Consider the following 21771-nt stretch of genomic DNA (forward strand, 5'->3'; position numbering starts at 1 on the left):
ATCAAATACTTTGCTTAAAATGGCTCTTTAACAAAATCCCTCAGAGTTTGCTGAAGATGAATTAACAAGCAATTGGTTGTAGAGGGAGTTCTCTGTAGATGGCAAGCTAATGAATTCTGACAGGTTGAATGGTGCAAGGATAATGGGCTGAGCTGTCCACTGACTGTAAAGCAGAAGCTGATTAAGGTTAAGACTTCAGGAAAACACCCCAACTAAACTGGATCAAAAATAATGATTTATTTGATTTAGGGGTTGAATTGCAGCAGTTCTGTTTCTTTCCTATACCTAGATGTGTTATTTCAATTCAAACATTTGAAGTTCAACACTGATATCACGACTTGCTGCTACATAATTAGTGGTTGTTCTAATAATACCACTCACTCCTCTTTTCCAAATATGAAGGGTCATACGTACAATTTATTTCATCATCCCAATAGTGTCTTTGAAATAATTTCAGATACAATTAGATATTAAGAGTTATTATTGTATAATTTGATAGAAAACTTTTTCAAAACATTGTGCCTACAATCAGACCTAAGGAAATGAATCACAGGATGGTTTGGGTTGGAAGGGACCTTAAAGACCACCTAAAATTCCAACCCCCCTGCCATGGGTGGGGATGCCACCCACTAGACCAGGTTGGCCCATGCTACTTGAACTTGAACACCTCCAGGGATGGGGCATCCACAACTTCTCTGGGCAACTTGTTCCAGTGCCTCACCACCCTCTGAGTAAATAACTTCTTCCTAGCATCCAATCGAAATCTTCCCTTGTATGTTTAAAACCACTCACTCTTGTCCTATCATTATCTACACGTCTAGAGTCCCTCTCCATCCTTTTTATAAGAACCCTTTAAGTACTGAAAGGCTGCAATGAGGTCTCCTTGGAGCCTTCTCTTCTCCAGGCTGAACATCCCCAGCACTCTTAGCGTTCCTTCATAGGAGAGGTTCCCCCCCTCTTGGTCATGTTTGTGGCCCTCGTCTGGACCTGTTCCAACAGGCCCATGTCGTTCCTGTGCTGAGGCCTCGGAGCGGGATGGAGTACCCCAGGGGTGGGGTCTCACTAGAGTGGAATAGAGATGGAGAATCACCTTCCACAACCAAAAAGCACTCCTGGAGATGCCAGGGATCAAATCCAGCCCTCCTGAATTTAAAGCAGGCACTCTTCCACAGCGCTACACTCCTTGCCATTAGAAGTGCCATGGGAAACAACACTTCCCGAAGAGAATGAGTAGTTACTGCACACATAGATGAAGAGTCGGCCTTTACTCCACAACTTTGTGCACAGCTGCAAGCAAGCAGATTCTGAAATACAGTAATGAATTGACCAGGGAGATACTTTCTCAGGGTCACTTTGATAGAGCCGGTCCTATGGTATGTAGTACCATGTAATTTGATGCCTTCAGTATGTTGAGAGCTATTAACACTTCATTCTGAAGGCATAAGAGACTAAGAAGTTGAAGGAAAATAAAGGTGGAACAGATCAAAATTTCCAACTAGAAACAAAGTCTATCTATATTTAAAGTTCCTAATCAGTTTAAATTATTTGTCTTAAGGACATTTTCATGTGTCCCATTCAGAGTTCAAGTGGCACCATAATGTAGGAGATCATTTTTCAGCCACTGCAATCTGACAGGTAAAAAGATCAAACAGCAATCGCTGTGGCTACATATTTCCCAAACTGAAAAAAACAGATGGGAGATGTTTAACCATTCTGGATAACTGCAATATATCTGCAATATTAGCTAAATAAGCTGCAATATTATCTAAAAAGGCTTTCTGCTTCATGCAGGTATTAATGGTAATCATTGGCAAAGCATACCTGTCAAGCAGATTTGATGTGACCATCCAACAGGTAATAACCCTATCTCTTTTCTGAAAAGAGATGATGTTCTCTTCTGAAAGTCATGCTCCTGAAAATTAAAGGAGGAAAAAAATCTGCAAAAAATTGCCACTTAGCTTAAAAGACACTATAAGGAAAGGAATCACTGGCACAAAACAGTGAAGCCATTTGTTTGCTGGAAATAGTCAAATCTGACTTTTGCAAACCTTCCATTTGCAAAAGAAAACAAAAAATCTATGGCTGATTAATAGCATCAATAAGAACTCTCATACTCGAAGACGGAGCAAAACATATACTAACATCATATACTATCACCTGGGAATTTTGAAACAAATAAACCTCAGAAAATGTAGCAATAAAGGGTTCTTCTGAACTTTGGATTGAGGTTGCTTTGCACAGCTTTGGCTTGTCAGTACTCAAAGAACAGCATGACAAACTTTATTTTGATGAAATGCAGCTGCCTCTATTAACATGACTTTTGTGACAACTCAAGCAGTTAAAGATAAGCCAAAGGGGAATGCAATGTGTTGGAACTGATTTTTATTTTAGATAAAAACTATGGATTTGAGTGACTGGAACATAGACATACTAGGCATGACGATACAGTGACATAAGAAATCTTCCAGTTACCATTGCGAAAAACGTGTGTCTAAGGAACTTCATTTTGAATACTTTGTTTATCAGAAGAAGAGTCATTTGAGCAGAAAGTGCCTTCAGCGTTCGGATAAAAAATAAAATTTGTCTCTTCTTCTCAAGTGTAACTGGCACTGAAGCCAGTTTTTTTTTTCTTTCCCTAGATGTTTAATACATCAATCATGCTCTGCTTTTGTGGAGGTGTTGCAATAAGATGAAGGCAAAACTATCTGAAGTAACTGAAGTATTCTGGGAACTTCTAAACTCGTGAGAGCATTTTGAGTTTCCTGGGTATCTTCCACTCTCAAAAACATTTGACTTCTAAGTTCAGTGGAGACAGAAAAAAAGAAGGGAGACAAAAAAAAATCTGTATAATGGCTTTTAGTTCCAAGCATTCCAACATTGACATTCACAGTTGAGCCCTAGATCTGCAGAGCATTTAAAAATACGCCAGCTGCAGGGGTAAGTACATTATTCTGACTGAGGCATCCACATCCTTAAAATATGACATTTCACCATTTTCATGTTGAAATGGAACAGCACCAAACCAAATCAAAACAAAAAGCAACAACAAAAAACCTGTCTGAAAAACAAACAAGCAAAAAGCAGCGGTGGAAACCTCATTTGGGTCCCCTGTGAGGTGACTATGTTTGAAAGACAAAGTAACCTAGCTTCAGAAAAGTCTTTGGCAAAGCATGGATAACACTTTCAAAGCTCGGTACATGCCTTTACCTCTTCCATTCAGCACTTTGGCACGTTCATATCTTACTGTGGGTGATTTGTTTAGAGCTTGCAGCTCTAAATGAAGTTGTCTAGAGAACTCCTTGGCCAAATCCACTGTCCTTTCTGAAGCCTCTGCAACGATCTGAAGTATATTGATAGCATGTGAGGAGTTTAAAATTGCACACTACGCAAATGTTTGAAATACTTCTAGAAGGGAGGCCTATCTCCTGATAGTTTCCAATCAATTTCTGTTTTGGCTTGAGTCAGCAGATGTCTTATTGTTTAAGAAAATATCATAGCTTCTTATGTCTTGACCTTGAATTTCAATAGGCAAAGAACATTACATGGGTGTTTGGGGGGTATGTAACATCAGCTACAGCTATCACAGCTGTAGAAGCTGAGAACGCTTGCATCAGTTAAAGGCTTGGTTATTTAATTTAAAAGAGGTTAAGGAGGAAATGACCAAACTCTGCAAGGGGCACAAACACTCTCATGCCAACAAAATGTGGGTAAAATCTAACCGGAGGCTATCAATTCAGTGTAAAAATTCAGCATAGCTGAATTCAGTGGGGCAAATGGCTCTGGGTTTTCATCTGATAGATGAAATATGACACTGAATTGGAAAGTTGGAAAGAACAGACTAAGATACAAAGATACCTAGACTGTTTGAGAGTGGGTTTGAATACAAATATATTGTGAGATGTATTCTCACACACTGAGAGGGAAGAAAATAAAAAACTGGAGCCTAAGGTAATGTAGGCATTAATAAAAAAAAATGTAGTGATTGTTGTAAGGTGTGCTGCTCCAGGCAATATGAGATGTTGCATAACATATATACTTCACATAGTATGATACACATACTATGTATACATATGTATGTACACAAAACAGGCTTTCAGTCTGGCACATCTCTTAGACAACTCTCACACAAGTTATAGCCGTGACATCTGGAATGAATGATCAGCAGAGAATTTGAGAATACTGCTGTGATCAGACCTCAAATAATAAATAATGCATGAACCTAATTACTTGATTGCAATCCTGCTAATAAGGACCACATTTTGGAGGGTATTTTTGCAATGCTTACTACATAGAAGCCCAGTCCATGACAGGGGCAGTACAAATAGGCATGAAATCAGTAAATATTATTCTTATTGCTATGTAATTTCATTTCTGTTGTCACAAACATACGTCTCTTATTTTTTCCTATGGTTTAGAAAGCATTTTTTCAAGTTAGTAGAGTAGATTCATGGAAATGAAAACAAGAGACTCATCCTTTTTACTGGCTTTCCCCTTACACCGGTCATGATAGTTTCAATATTTAAACCACTGCGCATCAACATAGGGACTAAACTGAGATTTTCTAAAAAGCATAGGGGTAAAGTTTACAGCTCTATTAACAAGTGTCTGAGTCAGGCTAGCAGCTCGATTTGTGGTTCACTGTGACTTCAGTTTTGTTCTTTGTTAACAATTTCCAGGATTTCTGATTTGCTGTTAGTTTTAAGAGAGAACATTTGGCTGCTAATCGGAGATTGATATTTTAATATAAAAAAAAGTTAATTGTGATGATTACTTTAAGTCAAAGTCAGCAGAAAAACTCTGGAAGGTTTTGATGTCTGCAGTCTTTGTGGCAAGACCATAACTAGCAAGCATCACTAGCTGTTGCTGTAGTGATTTTAAAGCTATGCCATGCCCTTATTTTATGACTACTCTAGAGCTGTCAGTAGAATTTTCACACATACATAGTTACAGTTCACTGGTATTTCAACTTGCTTAGAAGGACAAACAATTTTATTAGATGTTTAAAAATTCATAAGCTAGAGGAGACACAAATATCTTACTAAAAATGGAGTCATTCTGATGTATCTGTTCAAAAGTGACCACATTCAGATGACTGACTGCCGGTTCTCAGACATGCTAGTCTTACCAGAATATAAGAAGCACTATAGACTTTCCCATCAAGTACAGCAATGAATTTTTTTTTGCTAAACTGAGGGGCTAATCATTGATTTCAAATATGTACATTTTAAAGTACTGTTAAGTTCCTTGGTATAAGCAGTCTTGGCAAGGAGAAAAATACAGCCTAAGGCTACCTCCTGCTTTCATTAGCATCCAGTACCTTCAGTAAACTTTCTGATTTCAACAGTATGGAAATACAGTGGAAGACACAGCAACGTTTATTTCACCTGGTAAAACTGAATTTAGGGCAAGCCTTGTAAGTAACCTCAAACACTGGCACAAGAAATGAGAGAAGACACATTCTAGTGAATATTAGACATCATTTGAACTATCATTTGAGACACAAATAATGGAAATATCCAAAAGCTACTTTTGATGCTAGGCAATATAAGGCAAGGAAAGTAAATTAGACATTCTTTTTTTTGTTTTGCTGTTTTTTTTGTTTGTTTTTTTTTGGTGTGGGGGAGGAGGGTGACCCTTTGTGGACCCAGGAATTGGACTTGATGATCTTCTTCATGGGTCCCTTCCAACTCAGCTTTTCCTATGATTCTGTGGTTAAAGGGACTGACAGATCTAAAAGAATTCACGTGCGCATTTGAACTTTGCTTCACTAGTGATTAACTGATATATTTCATTCAATGATCTCCATGATGTACCTAGATTAAAAGAGAAGTAAATGGAGATAAAATCTTTAAATAACTGAAAGGTCCCCAGAGCTATTATGCCATTCATTTTCTTAACTATTTCTAATCATTTTTTTCCAGTCTCATGAACTCTTATTAGCTTTTCCATTTAATTGTTGCCTCTCAAAATGCTATGCTTTGGAAGAACTCCAGAAAAAATAAACCCAATATATTCTATTGTTTATCTTCATTGTATCATCTTATCCAAAAACAGCTGTGCAAACCTAAGTCAGAAATTACCTCAGTACATGATCATGAAAAAACATCTAATTACACAGTTCATTTTCTTTTAAGCCAATTTTTGAAGGATTATTGGATGTGTTATATCTGAATAACTTTAATGAACAAATGGCATTTATAAGGAAGGTTACTTGGAGAAAAACTCGAGTGCTTTGTTTTAAAGTTATAATTCTTGCAACATGAGGTACATTTTCAGAATTTTACAAGCTACACAAAATAATCCAGAAAAATGTGCAGGAAGATTAAGACAATGGTATACTGACAGACTCAAAGACCACTCACAAAAAAGCAGGGAGACTATTAATTTTGAAAGTCGGAAACGAATATATTTACTGAATATATACAACAATCCATACGAACAAGTCTCTGTACAGACACGGGATTTAAAGTAACAGGCCACAAACGTGGAAAGCAAAATCACAATTTGCCACGTTCAGAATAGGTGACTCACCCAAAAGATAAATTCACTAATTTCTGCCTCAACTCTAGAGTGCTACAGAATAAAAGAAGCCACATATGATGCTTGGGGTTCAGAGAGACTTAATATTCTACAGTGTATTTAGGGAATGTATTTCTCAAGCTTTATAAAGGGACTGAAGCTAATATATTGGATTATTTCAGATACTCATTTAACAGAGACAACAGTTCTCCCTCAGATAAGGTAGTCTGACATTATGCATATTATATGTAATGTTTTCACATACTGTATGTCAATATTTCATAACATGTGGATGAAAAAAGCCCAAAGTGAGATGACCTTAGAGGAAGCAACAGTCTAGAATAAGGAGAATTCTTAATACTTTTTCTTGCACAGTTCTACAATGCCACCGAAGCTGAAAAGCTTCATTTTTGCAAAGCCCAAATATGCTAAACTAAGCATGTCCTGCACAAATGCATCCATCACTGAAATAAATCTAATTGTGCAGTGTCTGAAACTCTTTGAGGGGTTAAGGGCATTCAAAAGCATAGTACATTTGTAATGATTCATATCCTCCTTTAAAATACGTAAGTTTCAGACCTATTGCTGCTCAAAGGAATTTATGGTGTATCAGGCAAAAAAAAAAAGTTTAGAGCCAAACAGCAGCTGGCTGTATAAGTCATTGGTAACAGAGGAAACCTGTGATATTTACAATTTGATTCACAAAACTAACAAATGGGAATTTGATTCACAGAACTAACAAATCGGAATTTCAGGTGCCTATGTGTTGCAGGTTCAAAATTATTCCACCATTTGCTCCACTGAGACTAATTTCAAGGCTCATATTAATCGCTTTTTCCTACAGCCCCTCCTCTCAGAACAGTGCCAGGACACCACAAAAAACTTGAAGGCAAAGCTGAGTCATTAACATAAGTAATCTGTCTGGACAATTAACAAAGTATTAGGTATTGCTTTAAACAGCTTAGCTTAAGCAGATTTGTTTCAGGGCTATAATCCAAATAAGAACTTGAAAAAGCAAGAAGCAAAGAACAGTGAACAGTTAGTCTTTCTAAGAAACTTTTAGAGTAATACTGTAAGATAATTCAAATTTGTTTCCTTCTATGTATCATAGAATTGTTTTGATTTATGTTTTGATTTTCTTTGACTGAAGTTATGTTCTTTCTGCACTTTTTCAGGTATTATTAATTGAAATGCTATCAAGCTTATCTATGTAGAAAAGAATGCCCTGAATAGCTGAACATTTCACAGTGTATTCACTGTGTATTTCACAGTGATTTCTAAACTGAAAGGATTTGATTTAGAGGCAGAATAAATGAAGTGCTAAACTGTAGTTTTAAAGTTATTGTTTCCTAACTGTAGCTAGGGTTTAAAGTGATGTAGTGCTTGATGTGGAAAATATGTAGGAAAAAATGCCTAGGGACTGCAAAAAGCAATAGAAGCCAATGGATTTTGCTATTTTCTACACTGACTGCTTGAAAGCCATGACATAAGTAGACAAGCAAGATATATGAGGGGGTCTAGAGAAATGTAATGAATTATAAGCTTTGACTAGTATTAACATGGAAGGAATGACATGACAGATAGAAGGACAAAATAAGAAAACAGTGCTAAGAGCAAAAGTCCACAGAGAACAAGAGATAAGTCACATATCCACATGCGCTCAGAAATTTAGTATTCAACATATTGACACAGACTGTGAAAGACAAAGGTCATTTCTGAACTTTGAAGATGGATACGGAATCAGCAAGGTCTACAGAGAATTGGAAAGATGGTTCTGGAAGACAATAAAGGTGACTGATGCCCTTTTTACAGAACTTCAATAGAAGACTAAGTCTGATCTTCTGAAGGAACACAAAACATTGGAGAGCTTGCTGCCATTTGTTGTTGAATAGCTGGACAACAACCTAAAGCTGGTCGAAAACTCCAAATAAATAAAGGCTAAGAGAAAATGACAAAATAAGCTGTGTCCACTTGCACTTATTGCTCAGTACATTAGAGCATACTGGATAATATGCAGTTTTGTTTTTAGGTACGACGGGAAAAACATTTCGTTATCCTTGTCAGATAGGGAAGATCTCCTTAATACTATGATCTAAAATGGCTGGAGTGCTGGAACAGAAGCCTGGTGGAATCAAGATGCCTTGGACAAAAAAGCAGGTCCTTTGGGAAAGCCTCCTTATGACAAGGGTTGTGATGGGCTCTAGCACCATGCATATTCATCAGTAACAGATGTAGCCCTGAAGTAGCCATACTGTTCTGCATGGTGGCTGAGAACTACAAATTGGAGCTAAACCCAAAACTGAATAATTATTATAACCAGTAAATTAATTTCAGAGCAAATGAGTCAGGCTATTTATCAAAACCAAGGTACTTATCAAACAACACCAGCTGCAAATAAAAAACAACAACCCAACATGATCTCTGCTCTGAACAGTCCAATTTCTCTTCTAGAAAGCAAGAGGAATCAAAAAAAACATGAGAAAAATGACAGAAAAGCACTACTTTGAGGCTGCTAGCTGAATGACGGACGCTCTGTGAACTAAAGCCACCTTAAACAACTGAAAGTTTGCAGTGATGCCCCTTCTATCCGCTGTGAGTACTGTGATCACTGGTGTGTTACAATCCTGAGAATGGTCTTTTTTAGGAGGATAGACAAACCCCAGCCCAAAGTAACCACATAATTACACATGCAGAGTCATAGCTAATTTCTAATAACTGTCCAGAGTTATTGAACCTGTGAGTGAAGACTGGGTTTAGGCTTATCGCCTAATATTGCTGTTACAATTGACATTACCTTTTCCAGTTATACTACTTTCCTTACTCTGCAGGTCATCTGTCTTCCCATCTCAGTACCATCTTAGGTTTTGAATACAGAAGGTATCATTTTTTCAATTTACAGGTAGTCAGTCATTAGACAGTAATCATTAGGTGGTTCTTTATTTCTAGTAACATTCTAATGTGCTAAAAATATTTTTTATGCATTCATACCCCTGCACTTACATGTGTCAGAGATAGCTGTATCTTCAGGGCATGATTTAGATAATGATTGCTGTAAGCAGTATTAACAGAGTGCAAGTGCAAGCTTCACACAACTATATTAGATTGTCATGAAGTATTCATTAAGAATTCTTGCCAGGAATAATTGCGAAGGAACCACTCAATGCCCTTTTAAAGTGCTAATATTCCTAAGTGCAAATATATCAACAGAAACAGCACAAATTCATAGGTGCATCCAAAAATGGAATGAAAGCAGGTATACTAGGCAGACAAAATGCTGTCAGAGGAGGGCATCTTTGAACAAGATACTTATACCATAAAAGCTAGGAAAACTTCTGCAGGTTTCCAGCAACCAACAAAACGTTCATAACTGACAATTTTATCAGGCACTGCAGAAATTCCTAGTAGTGGGTACACTGAATGGGCAGGAGAAAGAGGTACAAGAGAGGTGAGAAAAAGAGGAGCTGGATAAGAACTAGGAGAAACTGCAGAACAAGTACACAATTATTACCCCAATTAATTCCAACCATGTTTGAAAACCTTTCCTGCAAGAAAGTGGAAGAAAATCTGACTACATTGAGCTCTACTTAGGTATTTAACCAAAACTGTTTTAAAAATTGCATTTAAGACAGAAATTTGGTTCTACTGTCTTTGTATACAGAGGAGACAATCTAGTGTAACCTGACAGATGGAGATCACTGTGTTAACTCTATTACCCAGAAATGGTTACATGCAGAAAAGTTAGAATGAGCTTGGCCAGTGAAAACTGTATTCAAGCAGCACTCAGCAATACAACAATCCCCGTGGGATCTATTTCAGTAAGCCAGAATTACAGAAACACTTGAAGTGTTTTAATTTATACCATTTTATAGCCATGTGTGTCTCAGTGAAGGAAAGGAGAAACAGTGCTGTCCCTCCTTCCCATCAGACATGCTGAATATTAACCTCCTCCATGCAAGGAGATCCTTATTTGTAGGAGACAGTGTATCTATTCACAAGCAAGAAACATGAGTTATGTGCCAGGGGATACTACAGCACTAAAAAAAAGGAAAAATGAAAAAGTAACTTCTATAAAAAATACACAAATAGAGGAAATGCTGCTAAATACATCTATTTCTGTAGATGTATGAAACAAGTATTATGTTAAAATTGAACTACCTTTGGCACAAGTACCTTCTGCAGCATGGTCAGGAACCATAGGACTTAAATAAGCTTTATATAAAGTAATTCTGTATATCCCCAGTAGAAAAAGCCAATCCCAAGAATATTATTAGCAACAGGTGCTGAAACATGCTTCAGCATCAGGAAGGGAGAATAAGGTGGGTTTATGATGTGCTACAGAGGTTCTCAACAGCAGGGTTCCTTAAATTAGAAGGAAAGTCAAGGGGAGAACTGAAAAGGTAGTGGTTAGAGATAGTTACATTGATAAGAGACTTCCAAAGGAATATCAGATATTGATGTAAATAGCAACAGAACCACCAGTCTGTAGAATAAGGCAACAAAGCCCAAGTTTTAAAATGTATTCTGCTTAATGAATGTGTTAAAGAATGAGTATTTAGAAAGCAGAGGACAAAGATGCATCAAGGATAAAATGATGTAATCTAACCAGACAAATCTAGTACAAGCAAACTGTCCTTGACCTCAGTAACAAAATCCATTTGAGGAAAATAGGAGAGTACAGTATTGTGGTAGTAGATGGCCTTTTGTGTTTTCTTTATTCCTAGAGGGCTTCTTGAAGTACCAATTATCAGACTCCATAGCCTGCATACCAACTATAGATGAAATTGCAACTGGCTTCACATCATGCACCCACGTCAAGCTACACAAAAGTCAGGCACTTAAGAGTACAGTGACCCTGATCTGTAATGACCTTTATCACAAGGAAATGGGCAACCAAAGAGTCCCATTCTGACCCCATGGTTCTTAAAACATTTAACCAATCTCTGTATTAAGAATTTCACTAAACATGCCTAAAGGTAACATCTAAAAAAAAAATTTAAAGGTAGTCAGCTTACCACAGAGAACATAGGTGAACATGCATCTTCAGCTTTTGGTTTGAGGCCAGGTATAGGAAGGGAAGTTATGCAAAAAACTTCACTGCTTACAGCACTTCAGGTTTAAGACTTGACAGTATTGCAGCCTTCTTACCTCTTGGTAAGTATTGCAGCCAAAGAAGTGAGAGGAGGCTGGTAATGACCATGGTAAGAGGTTTGCTAGTTGATTTCAGTACAGCAAGCATTTTGCTTTTAGGGAAGGTATATTCTGGAGATGAGGCACATGTCTAGGGGCAGTGCTCTCACAGAAGGGGAAAGGTTATTTTGCCAAAAGACAAATAGATTTTGATATTTGACTTGGGCTAGAAAGTTAAAGTAAGAGCCAAGAGCTGTTTTTCTCACCCTTTATTACAAGATGTTAAATATTAAGCACAGTACATTTAGTAAGCATGCCACATTTACACAAAAAAACATCTTAGGTATTGAGAACACCCTTCTTGCAATGGAATAAGAAAAAGCTATAGTTTAAGGTGAGGAATGACTCAAAGAATTTTTATGAAATTCTAGTACACCTAGAAATTGGACATAATAGTCTAGAAGTTCCCTTTCAATCCCTTGTTCTAAGTAAGAACTGATTCAATAACCTAAATTTGGGAAAGGTTTGGAGGTTTAATATGGCACAGAAATGAGGAAGAACTTTATTTTCGTAACAAATTAAAATTATGCAAACCTGCATGTTAAATACTCAAACTACAGAAGGCAGACCCCAGAATTATACAGCCAGAGATATCTCAAGACAAATAGTAATTAATTTAATTAAAATACAACATATGAATGGAAAATACACAAACCATTAATAAAAATATGATTTTATTTATAGGCCATTAGTTCTTCATCCAAAATAAAATAAACCACTGAAATATCCAGTTCATTCAAATATGTGGAGACATTAATTCTTCATAAAACATACCTCCCACATTTTCAACAATATCCAGTCAAAATAAGTCTGTGGATGTTGTTACTCAAGAAAAAGAATTATTCTCCTTCAGCACTCATAGAAAAGGCACTAATTCTTCACAAGTGGCTTTGTGATACTAATAAAGTAAGGGAAATTCATGCAAAAAAGTACCTTTCTTTCAATGCCTCTGAAATGAAGTTGTCCATACCATGCCTTTATTGAACTAAGAGCATTTTCACACCCAAGAATGAAATCCCTTCTTTGCTCCCCAGCACAGGAAGAACAAATCCTTAAGAATCAAGACTACAGAGCAGAAAACTCACCACTGAATCTGGTGAAGAGGTACACATCAAATGAAATCCACAGCTACTGATATGGGGAGAAAGATCACAATGCTTCCTCCAGTAAGTATCATTGCACACTTCTAGAACTTCTCTGGGCTGTGACTGGATACCAATTTTCAAGGCTAATCCCTGTACTTGTGCCCATTCATGCCTTTGACCAATGGCTACAGAATTGGCTGTCTTCCCTAGACAATTAACATAGTACTGACTGTTGCACTAAGCTGATACTCAGGTTCAGCCAAAGTGGCCTAACAAAAGCCATGTAATCACCTGACCTCTCAACACCAAGCAACAGGGGAGGAGCTGACCACTGTCAGCACAGGGGCAGGGTGCCTCTGCTTGGTAGCCTCTCCTTCAAGGGAAATTAGTTTTGCTAGCCTTGTATCTGCACCTCAAAAAACAAAGTTAAGGTGATAAAACAGCTTATATTTCAGCATCATATTGGAGGAAAATGATCCATGTGAAATATACATCATGCAGAATGGGATTTCTGTAAGCCTAAATGGAAAGGCTTATATCCTTCCCAAGCAACGCAACGGAAGCTAAAAGGCTACCTAAGGGTGTAGACAAAAATAGAAGCCATCCACATACCTTTCCCACTACTTAGCATTTGAATTGAAAACTTCAATACTTGCTTATGCACAGCAGGGTTTGAAGTTATTCTGTTTTAGACATGTGACCTTAGGAGGCAGGGGAGAGTAAAGAAAAAGCAAAGTGTTAAAGGAGTTTCTTACAACTATAGCAATGGAAGAGATCAAGTTCTCCAGGATGAGAAAATGCCTAATTCAAGGATGGTACTATAAAGGGACTATAAGATAATTTGATTTGATTATCAATAAGGTAATAAATATCTTCTAGAATTAGATACATGACCTGGTATATTAGGTCATTTATAAAGTGAAGCATAAAGTGAAGCAAATGAGCTAGAAATATTTTACTTCTTGTGCAAGGTGTTTCTTCAAGGAAGGGATATAAGTGGGCCTTCTCTTTAAGGATGAGTGAATACTGTTTAAAAATATAGGACATAAACCTTTGTACTCTTATTGGTCATGAAAACAAAGCTATTTAGAAATAACAGAAGTCATTATCTGAGTTAAACAGACTTGCTGATTACACTGTAGCTTCTGATCACCTTGAAAAGTACAAGGTTAAAACATGCAACATTCTTACCATCTGAATTTAAGGATATCATTAAGGTTTTGTTCTTGTATATTATATCCATCCTCAAAACTATGGGAGGAAAAGATAGGTCTGACCTTTATTTTGACCTGTAAGGTAGGAACCTGGATTTTCCTACTCAGCTGCAATATTGCCTCTGACTTTAAGAGGGATAGATTTTGAAAGAACACTTCTAATAGCAGCATTTGTATTACAATCTTGAGCACTTTTAACTACACATTAAATACTTGCTCATTAAATAAGCAGACATTAAAACATTAGCAATGTTCTCTTAACCTGAAGAATTCTTAGTAACCCATCCACCTGAAACAGAGCTTGGCAATCATTACTCAGGAGTGCAAAATTAATGTAGAATTTGAAGCAGCTCACTGATATGACAAGAAAAACTGCCAAGAGCAAGGGTGGCAAGGTTCCTGAGGCTGCAAAATTAGACTAATGCATAGCACTGAATTAACCCTGCTATAGCAATTGTTATTACCCTAGGAAAGCAAACCTTATACAAATCGGTTGGACATTGTCCTATTAGCATTGGATGCCCACTGTTGGTAGCACTTGTCACTAAACTAGACTTGCTGCTTATGTCATTTGCTAGAAACACAAGAAGCATCCACAGCAGGATAGAAAAGTAATGTAAAAAGAAATAGAAAAAGAATGAGAGTAGAAGCAGATCAGAAATTGCTAAAAGATTAAAGACGAAAAGCCATCTAAATGAGAAAGGGGAGAAGCACTCCAAGAACTACCAAAAAAGACAAACAGTATAATAAGTACTGTTCTCTGCTGGCAGCAGCAAGCTAGAAGCACTGCTGTGAAAGACTTCAAAAAGCAGGAACTTGCAGAAGGTATAAAGAACTGAATTTGGCAGACATATTAGCAAGAATGGAATGTTATTTGAAATACTCATCTATTGTTGGTCACTGACAGAACAGTGTCATTTAAGTAGTCTTCTGAAAAAACTCTCAATTCAGTAAATTATTCATCAAAACCAGTCTTTGGAACAGCTTTATTTAAACCAAATTTTTATACTCAGTTCTGTTCAATTGTCCAAGTTCAGCATCTCCTCTAGACATTTTCCCCTCTCCCAATCAGCTTACCATTTTTAATACCTGAAGTTATGTCTGAAATACTGCCATCAACATCTCAGCTTTCATCAGAACCCTGAATTTGTGCTACAACTTGATCTTCTGTTAGTTATCTCCCTCGAGTCAAATATTTGTCAGGCTACCCATTCTCTCTCTGGACACAAAAAGAAGTCCAAGGATCACCTGTAACAAAAACAATGATTACATTAGTCTGGATTTACAACAGGAATTTCAACTATTAAATACCATTACTCTACTAAAAATTGTCTGAACACTAGAAAACATCATCAAGAACAGTCATTCTGAAAAGTTCAATGAGATCTCCAATGTGATTATCAAAAGTTGGTTCCAAATGTAAGCAGAAAATTCATACTCTAGAAAATGCACTGAGAAAACTCTTCAGGCAGATCCTTACACTGCTCAGAGTACATAATTTTAAAACAAGGCCAATTTGGAAAGCCTCCAAAATAATATTCTTACTGATGGATCCCACTCCCCAGTTCTGGGATGGCTGTACTATTTAACAATTACTGTTTTTTGAAAAATAGTATGAAGCAGCTGTGTTCCTTAGTTCTTCCACCAGTGACTTACACTCATTGATAACTCTCAAACTCATCATTCCTTTGAGCACTCAGCTTCCTTTACAGATCTGTTTGGACCTAACCCATACTAAATCTGCCTCAGCTGCAAACATTACCAAATGAAAAGAAACTAAAGTAGTTAACACTCTCCAGATTAAGCACATGTGCAGTCCTAGTGAGTTAGCTATATCTCATTTTTCTAGGGCCCTGAGGCCTCAGCAACATCAGACTTGCTTTGTCTTCAACAGTACCAAAAGCTAGAGTTTTAGCAATAAAACATGTGCCAAGAACACAAAACTGGGAAAAGCCAGATACATCTAAACACAGAACAGAGATGGCTGAGAAGGAGGGTGGGGTGTGAATGCAGCTTTCTGCCCTGAATCAGTAGGTGCTAGTTACCAGCTTGGCACCAATCCCTGTAATATCCAACTTTTACCAAGCATTAGCCAACAAGGCAGGCACAGAATAGTCAGGGTGAAACTACTGGAGCTAACTTCTTGCCTGCTGGAGGATCCCTTCTGTCACAGAAGTCTGCTGAAGGGGTAATCAGGGCACAGCTGGACCTTAGTACAAAAATACCTAGGAAAAGGCAACACACTGGACCAAGAGACCCGTTTCAAAAGGAACAGAAAGAAGAACAGAGGGACAGTAGCACTTGAACTTTCTTCATTGACCTTAAGAATAGCCCAGTCCTGTAATCACTGCATACCCAAGCCCCCCATGGCCAAAACATTGACATTGTAACATACTAAGCTTTAAACTAGTCTTCACAAAGACTTAGAACTGCTCCTTCACCTTGTTCTTGATGCATTGTTTTTCTTGGCATGGTTAACAAAGGCATAAGGATACTAGCAGTCACTGATAGGAATCTGTGCAATCCTACATAAACCACTTTGAATAATTTTTTACTTCTCTGAGATGTTTAACTCCAATGCTGAGAGTTTTAAATAAAAATTTTACTTATTGCAAAAACTACTAGTATTTCTTTAATCTACCTTCCCTAAAGCTGGTTATTTCATATTTCAGGGTAGAATTTATTGAATAACCTTATTTCTCATCTATGAATTTCATTTTCCATTGCTAATATTAAGATGATTTACAGCAAACTTTTGAAGATGAGCTATCCTTATTCTTTTTCAAATGAATTATTAAAGAAAGCATGCAAGTTTAAAGTTTAAGTTGCATGGACATACTGTCAAGTTATGAGCTCTAGAATCCTTATGCCTTGAATGTTCCTCTTGAAATTTCTTTCAAAGTTAAGAGATCAAACATCATAAACCAAATTCAGTCCAGCATTAAATCACAACTGTTCTCATCAGGACTGAATTGCTGTCAGGTGCTTATTAGATTAGAAAATTACCATTAAAGAAACAGACCAGAGCTATGAAACTTATTACAAGTCAAGTACATTAAATAAAAGAGGATCCTACCAGTTGCATCATCAGCTTCTGTGTCTAGAAGAGCATCTACTGAAGCCATGCTTGTGACTATGAAGGAGTCTGTAGTATCAGAAACTCCTCGCTTGCTGAGACAAACTTCTTTGATACTGACTCCTCTGCTTTGACCAGTGTCTTTTACTAACCTTCTGACTGTCAAGAAGGTTACACTTGTTGACGTTTTTCTATGCCTTCCTATTATTCCCCAGTGCATTTTTTAATCATAAGTCCACTGGTTCAATTTGCAGTAATCTTCCAAAATATGTATGTAATAGAGAGTGGGACAGAGATGCAAGGTGTATTCCCCCACCAAATCCACCTTTTTGGCAAAGTATTAATATTCCTCATTTCTGTTAGTCTTTTCTTGCAAAAAGAAAAGTCTTCAATGATATATTTTCTTCAGGAGGTGTCTTCTGTTCCTCCCTGACCTTTTTCCAGTGGAATTTTCATCCTGTGTCCTTTTTTCCTCAGTAAGTGTGCCAGCAAAAGACTTATTAACATAGGCTGTTGTAAAATCAGAAGTTTCTGTTATTATAGCTCTGTAAAAAGCTGTAACTGTCTTTATAACCAGCAAGTTATATAATCTGATTTAAACACGATTTGCAATGTTCTCTCTTGCTGAATAACCTGGAATTTGTATGAAAAGTTAGGAAGCTCCTTCCTATTCAATAAATATTAGGTCAGTGTTTTCTAAATAGTTGCACTTAGTCATAGGTTTACTCACCTGAGTAAGCCTTTCTTAATTCAATGCCAAGTTAATAGTAGTGCTCACATAAGTGAAGTTATGCCCAGGTATGGGGTTTTACCAGATTAGTCAAGAACAGTTCACACACCTTAAGACTTTTTTTTCCAAGAGTTTCATTTTATCTATGTATTATGAATCTTTGAGGAAAAGGATTTTTAATCAGCCTCGTCAGGAAACTTACTTTTCCTACTTATTTTCCCCTAAAGGAAACTATAAACAATTTCCTATCATATACCAAGTATCTACTTGTTTCAAGTAATCCTTCATTTCAGCGTGTAGAAAAGTTATCTAGTTCATATTCCAGGCTAAAGTCATATGTTCAGGAAAGTCCTCAGTTCCCCTAGCTGTAGGAGATAACTGTTGCCAGTTTGCTGCAGTTCACTGTGGCAGAAAAGGCAAGAATGAGAAATGCAGTAAGAGTGAGCAAGCAAGCATGTGTGTCTTGATTCAGAAGGGATGCTGTGAAATGTACAGTACTGAATATGCACACAGAACCAAATGAGTGAGTTACATTTCCAGAAAATAGGCACTGTACTTATTTCAGGCTTGTTACCAGAAATGTCTGTAGAGCAACCCCCCCCCTCCCCGAAGCACTAACGTATGTCTGTATTACGGGGGAGGAGAGCATTACCCCTTTTCCCTGGAATAACCCCAGTAACATGGCCATCTCAACCCTCTCTCCATTAGAGCATCTCACAAGAAACAACATTTGTCAAGTGCTGACTTGTTTTGGAGTCTGATTCTCATCTCAACCATATAGTACTGCACACTGTAGTACTGCCAGCTCTAGTGAAAGTAACTTCTGTCAATGAAAGGAAGATACAGCTTTGGGAATTTAGATCCATGGCATCAGGAGAAGTCAGATTGTCTTCATTTTGATACTGTGCTCTGGTATTCCACAATAGCTGAATAAAACTGACATGTACCATCTACTTGAATTGCCTGACTGAACCTCAGAAAGTGTGCCACTGATTGCCAGAGTCCAGCATCACTGTGCCAGCTTACAGTGAAGACAAGGATCAAGCTCCCCCTCAGATTAATTTTAAACCACTAGCTACTAAATTTAACAAAGTTATAACAAAAAATCTGGCAACTAATCATGAAAAAAGGAACTACCACCTCAGTTGTTACAGTGAGATTCTGCTTTCATTAACAGCACAGCTCCCCTCACACACTCCCATTTCTCGCAATGAAAGATGCATGGGGCTGAGCACACAGATTTGGTACACGTGCGCAGCAGCTGGCCTGCCATGATAAAGCTGAATGAATCTGAGGAAGTTGCTGCCTGTAGGAGCAATAGCACATGAGCTAAAAAGGATTTACTCGATACAGACCATCACAGAATCTATCCTGTCAAAACTACAGATTAAGGATGTACCTCAAGCTGTCTCCTGCTCCCAAAAGAAACAGCAAGTTTCATGAGCAAAGGAAGTGAAACAAGTGTCTTTTTATTCTGAAACCTGCAACGTCTATAATGTTGCACGTGCCTGGCTTTGAACCTCCCACCACAGGTATTTATCACCTGAGATTTCTCTCTACCTGAAGGAAGCTCACCCAGAAGCCCAGCACCCATCACGCAGAGTCGCACCGTGCCCCGGCAGCACCCCTAACACCGCGCTAAATGCCACCCTCGGAGGCTCCCTGCCTCCTCCCTGCCGAGGTGGGAGCTAAGAATAGCACCACGAGGCGGCGGCGGGCGCTAAAAATACCCACAGCCGCTCCGCCACCGCAACGAGGAGGGAGCCCGAGGAGCTCCCAGAGCCAGCTCCTCGCCCCGTCGCGGCTTACCTGCGTTCCGCAGCTTCTTGTTGCGGTACACGGAGAGGATGACCAGCAGGTTCCCCAGCAGGTCCACCACAATGGTGAAGATGAGGATGGCGGCCAAGGTGGAGGTGACCCAGGGCGGGCGGCGCGGGGCGTCCTCGGCCGGCGGGTCCCGCGGCAGGACGGAGCCGTTCAAGACGGAGCCGTTCGCTCGCATCCTGCCCCGGGGCTCCCTCCCGCCGGCGCCTGGAGCTCCGCGCAGGCGGCGGGGACAGCAGTGGCGGGAAACTGCCGCCAAACGGGCGCGTGCCGTGGCGGGAAGCTTTTATAAAAGCTTTTATAGAAGTGGGAGCTATAGCCCCAGCCCCGCCCCGCCCCGCCCCGCCCCGCCCCGCTCACACACGTGCGCGGCCGGGGGCTGCCGGGCGGCGGCGCCACAGCGCCCCCCCGCGGCTCTCGCCCCTCCCGCCCCCGTTCATTCATGCCTTGGCTCCTCGTCATTCATCGGCCACCATTCACACGGCGCGCGGCCCCGCTCCATTCAGTCCGGCGGCGCGGTGGGGAGGGGGATCGGGGTGCTGCCCGCGGCTCGCAGCGCCTGCGGCCGTGTTCGGAGCCTAGGGGGCAGCCGGGGAGCAGCAGCCCCCGTCCCGGCAGCCCTCGCCGGCCGGGCTCAGTCGCTCCCCAGGAGCAGCGCAGAGGAACGGGGGAGCCACTGCCCAGCCGCGTGGAGGACCCGTGCCAAATATCAGAGCCAGCCGGCCGTGGGAATTACGCTCCCGTTCAAGGCAGCAGCGGAGCTGGCTTCACGTCGTGCTCTGCCAAGCGCGGGTTGTGCGAGCGGCTCTGGCCGCCGTGGGGCATCAGCGGGTATCGAAACCCTGCTCCAAACATTTATCGGGCGGCTGGGGGCACCTGAAAACTCGGGGAGGGGGCTGGGGAGCCCGCAGTGGGGGCCCGGCTCCCGGGGCGGAGGGGGCTCCACGGGGAGCCGGGGCGCTGCCGGGCTCAGAGAGCAGCTCTGGGGGGGTCCCCGGGGCTCTGCGGTGATCCGCGGGGCTCTGCGCGGCTGCTGCCACCGCTGCCGACTCAGGTACCGCGACCTGCGCTTAACCACCCGGCTTTTACAATTTCATAGTTCTAACGGCAGTTCTAGGTGGCGGGTAGTTAAAGCCATCATCATGAGCGGTTAAAAAGCTCTATTGCGGGTTTTTCACCCCCCGGCCCTGCCCCTGCCCCTGCCCAGGAGACCTCGGCAGAAATAGCATCGGCTGGCGCAGCTCGCACCTCGGGGCTGCCGGCGGCCGCGCTTTCCCCCCAGGACTGACCCCTGCGTGCAGGGCCCGGAGCCCATCAGCTTCTGCATGAGAACATTTTGTTGCCGTGGGGGAACACTGATTTACTTCATCACTTTCTGACTTAAAATTCCCAATATTCCGGCATCCCCCGACCCCTCACGAACAGCAGACGCAGAGGGATGTGTGGGCGCTGCAGGCAGTCCCTCCAGTTGCTCCCAGGAGAACAAAACCCATCACTGGAAACAGAGAGCAGTCCTTGGCTGGGGGAGTGAGTGCACACTGTGCCCCCCGCCCCCTGCAGATGTTCCAGCAGACAATGAAAAGTGAGTCTGCGTGTCCTTATAGGCACAAGAAAATAGGTTATCAAGCTGCGGGAGAACATTAAAATCAGGGGGAGTCAGTAGCAGGGGGGCGTCAGGTCAAGGGCAGGCACATGTGGAAGCAGAAAAAGCTGCCTGGTTCTCAGCAGACCTCAATGGGTGTTTCACAGGGCAGGGAGGGACAGCCCAGAGAGAGACGGGAAGTTTCACAGGGTCAGATATTTTTAACCAGAAGGTAGAGTGAAGGTGAGGTCCAGCCCAGGATTTAGCTACAAAGAAAGGGAATCTGGACCACGAGGGGGCTGCTGTCCTTTGTCTTGTTGCCGGGATGCTCGGCCACGTGTCTGCAGCTGAGACCCCCAGGGAGGCAGAGCCATCGCTCCCACTGGCTTGTGCTGGAAGAGCACACGAGGCCCAAGGGGCCGCTTGTGCTGGTGAGAGTAGTGCTCAGGGAAGGTGGCACCCGAAAGGGAGCTGGGGAGGTCATGTCAGAAAATTGTGGGAGCTAAGGGTGACACAAAGACACATTGGGGCCCCTTGTGCTGTTTATCCCATTT

At 40.5% G+C, this 21771-nt stretch overlaps 1 protein-coding gene and 1 long non-coding RNA gene across 2 annotated transcripts in view; both read right to left on the reverse strand.

The window, feature by feature from the left end:
- MTNR1A (melatonin receptor 1A) overlaps window positions 1-19907 on the reverse strand; it is a 46498-nt gene extending 26591 nt beyond the window's left edge. Inside the window, exon 1 of the mRNA XM_035325881.1 lies at window positions 19621-19907. Within this exon, the coding sequence (XP_035181772.1) occupies window positions 19621-19813 (193 nt within the window). The 5' untranslated portion in view covers window positions 19814-19907. The remainder of the gene's footprint in view (window positions 1-19620) is intronic.
- LOC118166743 lies at window positions 11901-18379 on the reverse strand. Its single transcript, XR_004750704.1, has 2 exons — window positions 17082-18379; window positions 11901-15253 (listed from the first exon to the last, which is right to left on the reverse strand). It is a non-coding gene; the product is annotated as an uncharacterized LOC118166743 (long non-coding RNA).
- Window positions 19908-21771: the final 1864 nt, after the last annotated feature.

This window comes from Oxyura jamaicensis, chromosome 4 (assembly GCF_011077185.1).
Source record: "Oxyura jamaicensis isolate SHBP4307 breed ruddy duck chromosome 4, BPBGC_Ojam_1.0, whole genome shotgun sequence".
Taxonomy (NCBI): Eukaryota; Metazoa; Chordata; class Aves; order Anseriformes; family Anatidae; genus Oxyura; species Oxyura jamaicensis.